Here is a 13,209-nt window from a genome sequence, read left to right as displayed (position 1 = left end):
ACACACACACACACACACACACACACACACACACACACACACACACAGAGAGAGAGAGAGAGAGAACAGATATTCAGTTTAAGCACACAAAAACCCTTTTCATATTTAGTACACTAGTATGACATGGATGTCTAATCCAACTCCCCCAAAAAAAGGCCGACCAAAAAGACAAAGAATGTAAAGTGCAATAATTTAAGTGATAAGGTTAACATCATTATTAATATCCCTTTTCAAATGTGTAATTTTTGTTTAGCCATAATCTTGGTAATTCTGCAGTTTCCTAAAATGAAGGCACTCTCTCTGACTGCACTCCCAGGCTTCCGTCAAAAGTACAAACGAACTGCTAGCTTAGCCCAGGAGAAGCACCGGGTCAGGAATGCAATCTCTATTAATTAGCTATCCCAGCTGGGCAGTGGGTCTGCAGCTGTTAACGTGATCAATGACTTACCTAAATGTCATCTCTACTGATTCGCTTATAAATTACCAGCAAGTGAGACTAATGTACAGGTGCTAATTTATTTAAACTGTTCGCCACAGTTCTACAAAGCTTTATAAACTGCATCTGGCACCTAATGTTAGCTGTCAGTTGTACTTAGACATGCCTGTCCTAACGACTCTGTTCATTAGAAGTGAGCACAAATTATGAAATATTGTGAAAAATGATACATCAAATGGAATGGGCACAGCAAATCAATTAGAGAAACTTCATACAGCACATTCACACTGAGGAGAATAAAACACTCTGGTTTTAGAATGAGGTCTATAATACCAATTAAAAAGTAATTGGTAGACTTCAGGAGTGTTATACATCAGTTTGCTGGCTTTCTTCCTCAAATCTACAGTAATGCAGAGCTTAACTCTTCACTGCCAAATAAAGGCATCAGTAAATAGGGACACATGTCTGTATTCACCATAGTTAATATTAACTGTCTCCTACCATAAATTTATCACTAGTGTGTGTTTAGTGTAAAGGCACACAGAGCATCAGGGTATGGCTGTAACACAATAGTTTCTGATGCAGATGAAAGATTAAGAAGCTCATCTGGCAGACAGTAGCGGTGTCACTCGTGTCTGCTCTAGCAGGACAGGGCGTCCCAGCGTCCAGAAGATCTACAGATCTTGACCCACTACTCACCACTTCCTGCCCCGGGTTCAGGAAGGAAGGAAGCTGGACCTGCGTTGTCAGGTGTTCCACCTCCCATGTTGCTAGTTCCCACTCCGCTCCCTGCTCCACCTGACATACTCCTGCTAAAATCACGAACTGTAGACAAAATAATTTTACACACCCATCAAAATGTGGCAGCCTGTGGTTTACATTGTGAGTTCTAGAACAGACAGGACAATACCACACACCCCACTAACTGTTTGCACATATCTAGACTTCTGTTTTAGCTTCTGAGGGTTCTCAGCAGCCCAGACCCACTCAGTGGGTGAGAGCCAAAGGTTATTATACTTCTTTTCAATGCACCACTGAAAGTTAGTAGGCAACAATTAAATTATACTGAAGTAAGGGGAAATCTCTGTCAATCACTAATTTCATTTTAACTTGCTATTATACTAAGATGATGGCTGAAAGATAGCTCAGTAGTTAAGAGCACTGGATGCTCTTTCAGAGGACCCAACTTTGATTCCCAGCACCCACATGGTAGCTCACAACCTTCTGTAGCTCTAGTCACAAGGGGATCTTCATCCTTAGTTAGCTTTCACAGGCACCAAATGTACAAATATACATGCAGGCAAATCACTCATACACATAAAGCAAAAACAAATAAGCCTAAAAAATTAAAGGATACATTTCTCACATAAATTTAATACAAAAATTAACAATAATTGCAGCAATGTTTTTTAAACTTTTATTGTCTCAAGCAAGGTCTCCTGTAGCTCAGGCTAGCCTAACACCTGGAACAAAGGAATCCCTTTGGTTTTTCTCTCCCAAATTCTGGGATTACAGGTTTGTAGCAGCATAGTTAGAAACTACAAGTAATTAATAAAAAATTCCGGATATATACTCCTGTAGCCTTAAAAATAACACATCTTCCAAATGATATAATTCTAAAGTTAATACCAATAGTGTCAAGAATTTTTTTTTAATTCATCAGATTTCTTTTTATTTTTACTAAGACACTTAGTATTCTTTAAAATGTCTTATAAGAAACACTAGTGAGTATTGGCTGAAAATAATTTTCACACATATATTTATATGTGACATGCAGTAAAGCCTTATTTCTATTCAAATTCAATTCTCTACGGTAACTTTGTAAACTAGAAATCAATTGCTCTCTTATGTAATTCACATTCCTAACAAATCCAGTTACGCCTGAACCTTAGCCAGCAGACACAGCTAGACGTGGATACATAGACAGATGCTCTACAGGAAAGAGAGGGCAAGAATCACTAACAGAGAGCAAAGCCTGACCACTCACAACAGGGACAGCCCTGCACCATAGGCCGCAGCCAGGAGTCAGCAGCCAGAGCGGAAAGGCAAACACTACGCTTACTCTGCAACTGACTTCAGAAGCCATCAGTATTTGCTAACCCCAAATACTGACCTTGAAAAGTGTACAAGCACAGCCTTCAGATAAAGGCCACTCACAACTGAAGACATTTTAGGGCTGTTTGTGAAGACTGAAATGTGAGAGTGAGTCAAGGTCTTGACAGCACCTCACACACAGATTTTTGTTATGTGGCAGTTCTTTCCCTTCACAAAACTCCATTTTGTGAAATATTAAACTCCTGATCATAGTAAAAAAGGGAATTAGAAATAAAAACATATTAGAGAAATGCGGAGACCAGGCGCTCTCCCTTTAAATCCATCAACGGTAATCACTGTATTCAACAGTATCTCAGGTACTCTGTCAAACACAGCCCTGAGGAAGGCACAGTGTTGCAAAGGCAACTGGGGCATAGGGAATGGTTCTAGCTGCAGCAGACTATTTCTTACTACTGATAGCGATAAGAACAGTAACACCGTGCTGCTTATGTTCCTTACATTCTCAAGAGGAAAGCAACGTGACCTATTCAGCACCACAGCACTAGAGACACTGTAAGGAACCTCCCCAACCCAGGTTCTACAGCTTCCTGTACTGATCAACTCTAATGAGTTTATCACAAAGACAACATTAATATAACATTTACATTCTACCTGCTGTACATTTATATTCCTTACAGAAATCCAACTCCATTTTCAAAGAGTCTATTTTTTAAAGCAATGGGATGTTTTTTCATATTAATTCATGATTTCATTGCTTAACTGGATAAAGCTAAATGTTAGTAAAACAAGAGACTAAATGGTCTTCAAATGTGTATCTATCATTGACACCTCAACAAAAACATCTTGTGATTCTTTATTCCATAAAAATTGTTTTAAGTCTTAAGTATATTTGCCTAACTATATAACATAATGTTTGGGGTTCTTGCTATTTCACCACTGGCAAAGTAATATGAAAAATAATTTCAAAGAAAATATATAAAATAACTAGTAGTAGTCTCAATGTCACTTAATTTACGTATGTTAAAATTACAGTTAACCTAAACTTTTAATGAGGCAATTGAATGAAGTTATAGGACATGTCTACAATAAAGTAACCATTCACAAAAAAGTTTTAATTTACCAAACTAATATTCAGAGTAGACATTTAAGCAATGAACTAGCAACTCCAAAAAACATAATTAATTTTTAATATAGTATGAAAATGTTTCTCTCCCCCTACGGATAAACCCTCTGTTCATTTAATTAAACAAAGTCCAAGGAGACATTGGCTTTGGTTTGCAGCCACAGTAGCTGGCACAGCACCTCCTTGCTGCTGCTCTGAGGACCCCAGGCACATCTGGAAGCCTGTTAGCTCACACAGCAGATGTGGAATGATGTTCCACTGTTCCTCACTGTCTGCCACGCTTCCAGAAAACGCTTATTCTTTAAACAGAACAATGAAACTATGGAGTGATTTCTTCCTTTCAAAAGGCTACTTATGTTCCATGTACAGCAGAAGGTAATCAGCATGGACAGGCTAGCACATATCTATCATCTGCCAGTGGGGAGGCTGAGGCATGTGGATCTTGAGCTACATATAGAAACCCTGTCTCAAAAAAGACCCCAAATCCAAAGAGCTATGAATTAGCATCAGACACAAATATACTCAACAAAATGCTCACAAACCAAATCCATAAATACATAAAATTACACAAACTGATGGAGTGGAATTATCTCATGAACACAGAAGTTATTTTAATATCTGAATACTAATTAGCATGATATACTAGGTGGATTAATAGAAGAAAAGACAACATATGGTCAGAGAAAAAGTGTTAAGCAATATTCATCATGTTAACAACAAAAAGACTCAACAAACTAGGTATGAAAAGTAACTTGCTGAATGTGATAAGCACTTGTGGCTAGCTTCCTGCATAAGTGCAGAATAATGAACACTTCTGAGCCCCATCACAAGATGGGTATGTCTGCCCTCACATTCTGTTCTGCTAGAAAAAAGCAGATAAGAAAAAGAAATCAAAAGGCATCAGATAGAAAAGAAATAAAACTATGTACTTCCTGAAGGTGATACAACAGAAATCCTAGGAAATCAATTAAAGCATCTCAGCAACACTGCAGATTTAAGATCAATTTACACAACAGGTAACTCTGTTAAAAAAAAAAAAAAGCAATTACACATACTTGAAGAACAGAGAAAGAAAATAATTATATTTACAAAAAAAAAAAACACAGAAAGAAAGAAAAAGAAATAAGCTTAACAAGCTTCAAGCTTAGACTGTGGAAACTACAAAACACTACTAAGAGATGCTAAAAGTTTAAGCTAGCCAGACATGCTGTTCTCAGAATTTAACCTTCAGGTGGCAATAGTTCCAAAACTGATCTAGCCATTCATCAGAGTTTCAAACTACAACCCTAGGGGGCTTTTTGCAGAAAGCGAGAAACTACAAAGATTCAGAGGCACACAATAACCAGAATTGTCTTAGCGGAAGAGGGGCAGAGTTACAACAATCAAACAGACTTGCAGTGGCAACAGAATAAAAATACAGAGAATGAGCAGGGCTGTAGCAGCTTTAATCCCCAGAGGCAGGCAGAGCTCTATGAGTTTAAGGCCAGCCTGGGAGGACTACACAGAGAAACCTTGTCCTGAAAAACAAAAGAAAACAACAGACAGAGAGAATCAAGGATTCAGAAGTAAAACCTTCACATGTATGTATACATGTTAATTTTTGATAAAATGACAAAAGACTTCAATGGATAAAAACAATTTCTGACAACAAATGATGCCGGAATAACTAAATATCAGATGTAAAAGAAGAAGCTGGACCCCTCGTTCAACAACTGAAATGTAAGCAGTAAAAACATAATAAACCCTAAGTCAAACAGGAGGGCAAATCTTCATGACCCCGGGACACCAATGACGTAAGTTGATACCCAAAAGAAGTGTGACCCATAAACACGCACTCACAGCATGCTCACAGCAGCAGTGTTCACAGAGGACAAAAACAGTCCAAACGCCCATCAACTGATGAGCCAGTTATCCATCCCAGCAGCAGAAAAGTACTAACACACAGGAACCAAGCTGCTGTTACAAACTCAGCAAATCTTATGCCGAGTGAAAGAAGCCAGTCACAGAATACTGACTGCTGTATGATTCTATTAACAAGGAAATGATAGAAACTTGGGAGTAGGATATATGGCTCAGTGGTTAAGAGCATTTGTTGCTCTTGCAGAGGACCTGGGTTCAGTTCCCAGCATCCAATTGGTGGCTTACAACTATCTGTAATGCCAATTTGGGGGAATTTAATGCCCTCTTCTGGCCTCCACAGATACCAGACATACACCTAGTCACATAAATAAATGCAGGCAAAACAGTCACAAATAAAAATACAAAAAAAAAAAAAAAAAAATCTTTCCAATGTACATTTTAAAAAAAGGAAAGGGATGCCTACAACTGGGGGTGTGGAAGTACCTATGGCTGTGAGAGGAGGCCTATACAAGGAAAGACTACTAAATCTGAAGTTCTGAAAGCATCTTCCTTTTTGCATGTGTGCATAATGCATAGGCGTCAGGAAAATGATGCAACGGCTCTATTATCTGAGACAAGTGCAATCACTTCATCTTCTCAGGTACTTTCTCGGTTACCACAGGACATAACTATAAAAGGTCCCCATCCTGAATCATCTATCCCTACAAGGGCAATGACATCCTTTGGGGCTGGATATAGCTCTCTCAGTTAGAATGCTTGCCTAGCACACATGAAGCACTAGGTTTGGTCCTCTGCATCCCATAACCAGGCAAGGTGGAACATGCATGTAACCCAACGCTCAAAAAGAGAAGTAGAGGATCAGAAGTTGAAGATTATCCTTGGCTACAGGGTGAGTTCGAGGTCAGCCTGCAATATATGAGATCCTACCTCATACAGTCAGTTAAAAGGCAGGCTTTTAATGTCATTTAAAGAATGTCTTTTAACTGAATCAAAAATGCAGGTCTGGAGCTTAATAAGGTACTCTGTACCATTCAAAAATAAAATAAAAATATTTTTTAAAAGAAATTAAACCAAAACACAAAAATCATATATTTTTTAAAAGAAATTAAACCAAAACACAAAAATCATAGGTTAAAAATAGCAATCCAGCCAATTCTCTGTTTTAGAGATTCAAGTACCATCACATCTGTGCAAAACGTGCATACTCTTTCCCCCTTAATTATTATCTAAATACAACATAGTAAATATGTAAATAACTTTATGTTAAATAAAGTTGGTAAGTGACCTAGAAATCAATTTAAAGCACTTAGGAAGGTATACAGGCTATATATAAAATACATAACCATTTTATGTGAGATCTGGGTATTAGTGGGGATTTTGAACCATCTCCCATGGTTCATTTGAACCATGGTAACTGTATCAGTCACATGTTGAATAACATTTCAGTCAATGGCAGTGACCATATATGAATATGATCCCATAAATTATACTGGCTGATAATATTATAACCTTAGTTTGTATGCAAGCACTTTTTGCAAAATGACAGTTATCTAATGATAAATTTCTCAGACTATATTCATATCACACAGAAAGCTAAATTCAAAAAATGAGTAAGTAAAATTGTTATTCTTTAGTTAAAATGTAAAACAAAGTTAGATTTTGCTTTTAAAAAATAAGATCCAGCTTTAGAGTTGATAAATTCTCCTGCTATCTTTTTTGGGATATCTAGCAAAACTAAAAGTGTTTCCCAGCCAGCCATCCCCACAGTCCATGGCCAGTCAGGGTCTCCCATCTGATGCATCAGCCCAGCCTGCAGGAGCTTTCACCCCTCATCAAAGAGGCTTCTTTTTGCAGCAGATGCAGACCATTAACCACTGGTTAAAATGGAGGAAACAAGTGGCCATGTACACAATCCCAACTGATGCAATTAAAATACGAGCCCTACCCTTAGTGCTTAGAGAATGCTGTGAGACAGAAGTGGAAAGACCCTAAGGGCCACGGGGCCAGGGCACCTGCTGTAACAGTGTCTTCCAGACAGGACAGGGAAGTTGCACCTCTGAAATCTCAATAGCATCATTGATAAACAAGGTTGGCTAACAATACCACCAGTCAACATGCCAATGGAAGAGGGAGAATTTCACAAGGCCCATGACTACAGGTAGTCAGGGGCTGCTGTGGGGGTAGGCAAAAAGTGGGGAACTGAACAAAGAGGTCAGTTTTTCTTCCAGGAACAGCCTCTGATAGGTTATTCAATCCCAAATGGTCAGCCCTAAATTAAGTACATAAAAGCAACACTAAACAGACTCAGTAGGGAGCTGTGTGTGTTTGTGTGTGTGTGTACACACACCTGTCTGTACACAAGTGTGTATACACACATTTGTGCACACACATGTACATACCCCCCCTCTCTGGGTGTGTGTGTGTAACAATAAAGAAGTCTTGAATTTGAGAGTAGGGGACATTTGAGGAGTTGACGGGGGAAAGGGAAGGATAGAAATAATTTTAATATAGTACTCACATGCAAAATTCTCAAAAAGAAAGATGACTCAGTGGTTAAGCGTACTTGTTGTGAGAGGCCCCAAGTGCAGATCCTAGCACCCACATGATGACTCACAACCACCTGTCACTCCAGTTCCAGGGGATCTGATGCCTTTTCCTAACATCTGTGGGCACCAATAGTGTACACCAGAAACACGCATACACACGGGCGAAGTGCTCATACATAGAACACCTGCTCATTTTGAAAATTCAAGTATATACTGGCCAAGACCTATTAATGGGTTTCCTTGACTCTACTTCTATTACCACACATATGATCATCTAAACTACACAACAAAACATTCCCAAATACTGTACAAGTTCTCACAGTGGCTTCTATGACCTTGAATCAAAAATCAAGAAAACCACTCATTTCTGGATATGATCTAAAACTTAACATACTCTCTGAGGCTTCAAATAGAGTGGCATGTCTCTTTGAAATTATCATTCCAAGTATTAATTTTTTTTTCTCTAGCCAAGGAAAAGAGCACAGGGAAGAAAGAAAATAAAAACAAATGGGAAATAAGCCAAAATAAACTAATCAAAGCTGAAGTAATTTTAAAAATTACTCAAATAACATTAAGTCTCAGAAAGGAAGAAAAAGAAAAGCTATGCTTCCAAAGTGACACAACAGAGGCATCTTCTTGTATTATGATAACCTGATGTAAACATCACAGAGCCAAAGAGTTTATGCTAATAAGAAAAGTGCTGTCCACAGCCCTGCAGAACCACTTTCCCATGGGAGTCAGCGGTACTCACGTCAATATCCTCTTCAGTAAAAGTTTCGGGATCTTCTCCCATCATGTTGGCTAAGTGCCTCTTCCCTATGTTGAATTCTTCAATCTGCTTCTTAATAAATTCCTGTGTATATGACTGCTGTCTTGAGACGTGGGCATTTTTCTTTGTTGTTACAACTGTGGTATGTATTAGCTTTAACAACTAAAGGACATAAATGGAAAGAAAAGAAAGTATTTGATATTAAACAGTGATTTAACAGGCCACTATCTCTAAACAAAACAAAGTATAATTTGTCATCCTAAGTCAAGAGTCATTCAGAAACAAAGAAAAAAGGTGCAGCACCAACCAAGGTGCCAGAGCTAACCCCTGCCCCAAACCTTAATTCAGTACATTAATTCAGTAGCAACTCAAAACGTCAGAGTCAAAATAGCTACAAGCAGTGTGCTGTGCCTCTTGACTGTAAACATACTTGGTACTGTTTGGTTGCTGACAGTGAGCTGTCATACTGGATGCATAAGAAATAAAGGAAAACTTACCACTTAAAACAAACAAACATACAAAACCAGGCAGCACACCATTAATCAGAACTCAGAAGGTAGAAGGTGTGTGTGTGTGGGGGGGTTCTCTAAATTTGAGGCCAGCCTGATACGCATATCAAGTTTTCAGACAAGAAACACACCTCAAACAAACAGACAAGTGCATCAATCAAGCAGACAAGAAGGTTGAGGATGGTACTGTGGCCTTGTGGACACTCCCCTTGTTTGAAAGAGAAAACAAAAAGTGGAGGTTTGGTTTAGAACTGAGAACTGACATAATGAAGAAAATGACCCTATAATGACCCCCCCCCCCCGTCTTTCCTGGGGCAGCAGTAACTGCACACTGGCTACCGTTCGTTCGTCCTCCTGTGCTACAGTATAAGGAACTTCCTCCCAAGGCAGTAACACTTGACCTTCAATAAAGTGTCACATAGTAAAAGAAGACACGTCTTTCTAGTCTTTTCTTAAGACCTGGCCTGAACCCTTTTATCTCTGTCCCAGCAACTTTAAACACTACCAATAATAGTCAGACTTCAAAGTCACAATCTCGGTAATACTCTCATTTCCTGTCTCTCACACACATTAAAAATCTTATAAATTTTATAAAACTGTGTATGTTTCTCAGTTTCTTTCTTAACCTGGCTATCACACAAATAACTGAGACTTTTACATTTGTTTAATAATAAGCTTCACAACAAAATAACTGAGCAGTTATGACTCTACTCTTAACCCTCTAAACTAATCTGGTTTCCTCCCAGCGTGCATCCCAGAGTTACTTGTACTTTGTGTTCCCATGCTGAGCTCTCTCCTGGTCCCTCCTGGACATCTGCCAGTAGCTGAATCCCCTTCTTCCTGCTCTAACTTCTCCTCCAGCTGGCAGGAAGCCCAGCCTTATTCTCTCCTTTGCTCAGTGATTGGCTGTAAGCTGCTTTATTGGCATATCAGGGGACAATTGGGGGGCAGTCTTTATACAGAACTGTGACAGGAGATTCTTAGAACAAAGACTGCAACCAGACCAAGGGGGGGGGGGGTGTACAGAAATCAGCATCTAAATTACACAATAACCTTATGCCTACAATCACCTTCACACAAACAAGTCCATCCCTCCTACATTTTTCTCCTTCACTTCTGAGAATCCTAAATTCAGAACATTCTACAGTAATTTGCCACTACAGTTGCAACAAAAATGAAAGAAAAAAAATTGAGAAAACATTATAATAACCAATTAACAGTAAAACTTAGGTTCTGAACAGCCTCTGAATAAATTGAGTGAAAACTATTTTAACCCAGTCTTTAATGGGTAAGAAAGAACATTTAAAATTCCATAAGAACCTTAGTTTATTTTTGCTTATAAGGAGAGAGCTTCTTCTTTGAGAAATAATTACTCAACAATGACAGTCTCATACAATGCTTTACCAAGTGTTACTACTAAGTAAAAACAAGACCACCAGTGGCTTAGGTTCATAGCAGTCCCTCTTGTGTGGTTTTGCCTTTCTTGGTTTCAGTTATCTGAGGATAAAGGATGAGTGTGACACAATTATTCTGAGATGGAGAGAGACATATCCACCTAACTTATATACTGCTACAACTGCTGTATTTTGTTATTAGCTATGGTTGTTAAGCTCTTACTGTGCCTAATTCGTAAGGTAAACCTTATTGTGGATATGTAATGGGAAAACTACAACATATGTACGAGGTTTTGAGCATCCAGTGAACTCAATGCATCCCTGTGGAAAGGGAGGGCGACCATGGTCAACCTGTGTTAGAGACAGAGCCTTTCTGAATACCATGGCTCTTAGTCTAGTGCACCCATGTCTCCACTCTGGGAATTCTATTATACAATGTGTTTAATATTTCACATACTATTTTAGCTGGGTTGTTTTTACGATTCCAAGTCTAATCTCAGCAATGAAGAATCTTACTTCCTATGTAGGCAATTTAAGAAAAAAAAAAAAAAAAGCTTTTTATCCAGGAAAAGGCATAAACTTGGGGGCAAGAGCAATATAGTAGATTATTCTTTGAACTGTCTCAGTACCAAAAGGATCCACACACAGTACAAACAGATGTTCTGACTATGGTGAGGACAGTGCACTCAAATGTCTTGAGGGTCAAAGCAATCCAAAAGACAATCTCTTGGGTAACCACCACTACCCTTCCCAGCATCCAGCATCCATAGGCACCAGATATGAGCCTCAGCTGAAGTGGAGCCACAATCAGGGTGGGAGTGACAGTCCAACTACAGGACAGCTGAGGCTGGATGTCTGATGAGCATCCCAGAAAGCAGATGGTTCTGTGAATGTGCACAGGAGATCTGTGATCTGTGATATGTGATCTGAGGTATGTGCCTGCTGAAACCTACTTGAAGTTGGGCGTGGCAACACACACCTTTAATTCCTATATGTAAGAGGATGCTAAGTCTGAGGTAAACCTGTGCTGTATAGTGAGAATCTGTCTCAAAAAAAACAAAAACAAAAACAAAAACAAAACAACAGCAACATACACACACACACCACACACACGAAACAACTTGGGTTGGAGAGATGATTCAGTTATCCAGAATGCTGAGGGCTAGACTGATCCTATGCTTTCCCTGAGGCCCTGATGTATGGAGAAGGATGTAATTCCTCCTCTAAAACCAGGAAAACATTTGGCAGAGCCAGTAATGGCTAGAGTCCAGGGCCTTAAGGTAGCTATGGCTTCAGATATGAGATCTCGACTCTTCCTAAGGGACTGATTATCAGTTCCAGGACCCTGTGCTCCTCTCTGAAGTCCTTGAGACAGCCTGTGCTCCCCTAGTAAAACACCTTTCAACTGGCTTCCTGCTGACTTTTAGCCCACTGTCAGCTTTTTGCTGACTCTGTCCCATTTCCCCTGCAATATAATGAGAAGATGTTCTTAATAAGCTTGCTTGGCATAAGATATAATTTATTCAAGATCTCCTGATCTCAAACTTTTCTACTCCCTTATCTTCTGGTCCCCTGGTTCTCTCAGGACCCCGTAACTGAAGAACAACTATTGGTCCATATCAGAGTCCTAGAGCTTAGTTCCTAACACCACATCAAGCAGCACACAGCACCTGTTAACTCTGGTTCCAGGTGATCTGACACCCTCTCTGGCCTCCTCAGGTACCCACATACACGGCATATACTCAGACAGACACATAAACAAAAGTAAATCTTAAATAAAGTGTCATAACTGCTTGACAGACAGATGATGCTCACACCTTGGAATATGAAAAATGGCAGGCATGAATTAACGTTACAGCAATATAACTATACCATTAAAAAAACAGCTTGTATGTACTACAAAGCAACAGTAATAAAAACTGCATGGTACTGGCATAGAAACAGAATGGTGGATCAGTGGAATGGAATAGGAGACCCAGAAATAAGCCCACACATTTATGGACACCTGATCTTTAACAATGATGCCAAAACCATACAATGGAAAAAAATAGCATCTTCAACAAATGGTGCTGGACTAACTGGATATCTACATGTAGAAAAACGCAAACAGATCCATACTTACCACCCTGCACAAAACTAAAGTCCAAGTGGATCAAAGACCTCAATATAAAAACAGACACTCTAAACCTGTTAGAAGAAAAAGTGAGGAAGAATCTTTAACTCATTGGCACAGGAGACAACTTCCTGAACAAAACACCAACAGCACAGGCTCTAAGATCAACAATTAATAAATGGGACCTCATGAAACTGAAAAGCTTCTATAAAGCAAAGGACAGTGTCATCAGAACAAAATGACAGCCTAGAGATTGGGAAAGGATCTTCACCAACTCTATGTCTGACAGAGGGCTAATATTCAGAATATATACAGAACTTAAGAAGTTAAACAGCAACAAATCAAGTAACCCAATTAAAAAAAAAATGGGGTACAGGCCTAAACAGAGAATTCTCAACGGAAGA

At 39.1% G+C, this 13,209-nt stretch overlaps 1 protein-coding gene across 3 annotated transcripts in view; it reads right to left on the bottom strand.

Annotated features, from left to right (window-relative positions):
• Positions 1-13,209, bottom strand: part of Mrps9 (mitochondrial ribosomal protein S9) — a 47,352-nt gene that overhangs the window by 32,078 nt on the left and 2,065 nt on the right. For 2 of the 3 annotated variants that reach the window (XM_055607699.1, XM_055607708.1), the window contains exon 2: positions 8,772-8,951. The exons of the other annotated variant lie outside the window; for it this stretch is intronic. In XM_055607699.1, coding sequence (XP_055463674.1) covers positions 8,772-8,951 — 180 coding nt within the window. The remainder of the gene's footprint in view (positions 1-8,771; positions 8,952-13,209) is intronic. 3 annotated transcript variants of the gene reach the window in all.

This window comes from Psammomys obesus, unplaced genomic scaffold (assembly GCF_907164565.1).
Source record: "Psammomys obesus unplaced genomic scaffold, mPsaObe1.curated_primary_1811, whole genome shotgun sequence".
Classification (NCBI taxonomy): Eukaryota; Metazoa; Chordata; class Mammalia; order Rodentia; family Muridae; genus Psammomys; species Psammomys obesus.
This window is presented reverse-complemented; position numbering and strand designations above follow the sequence as displayed.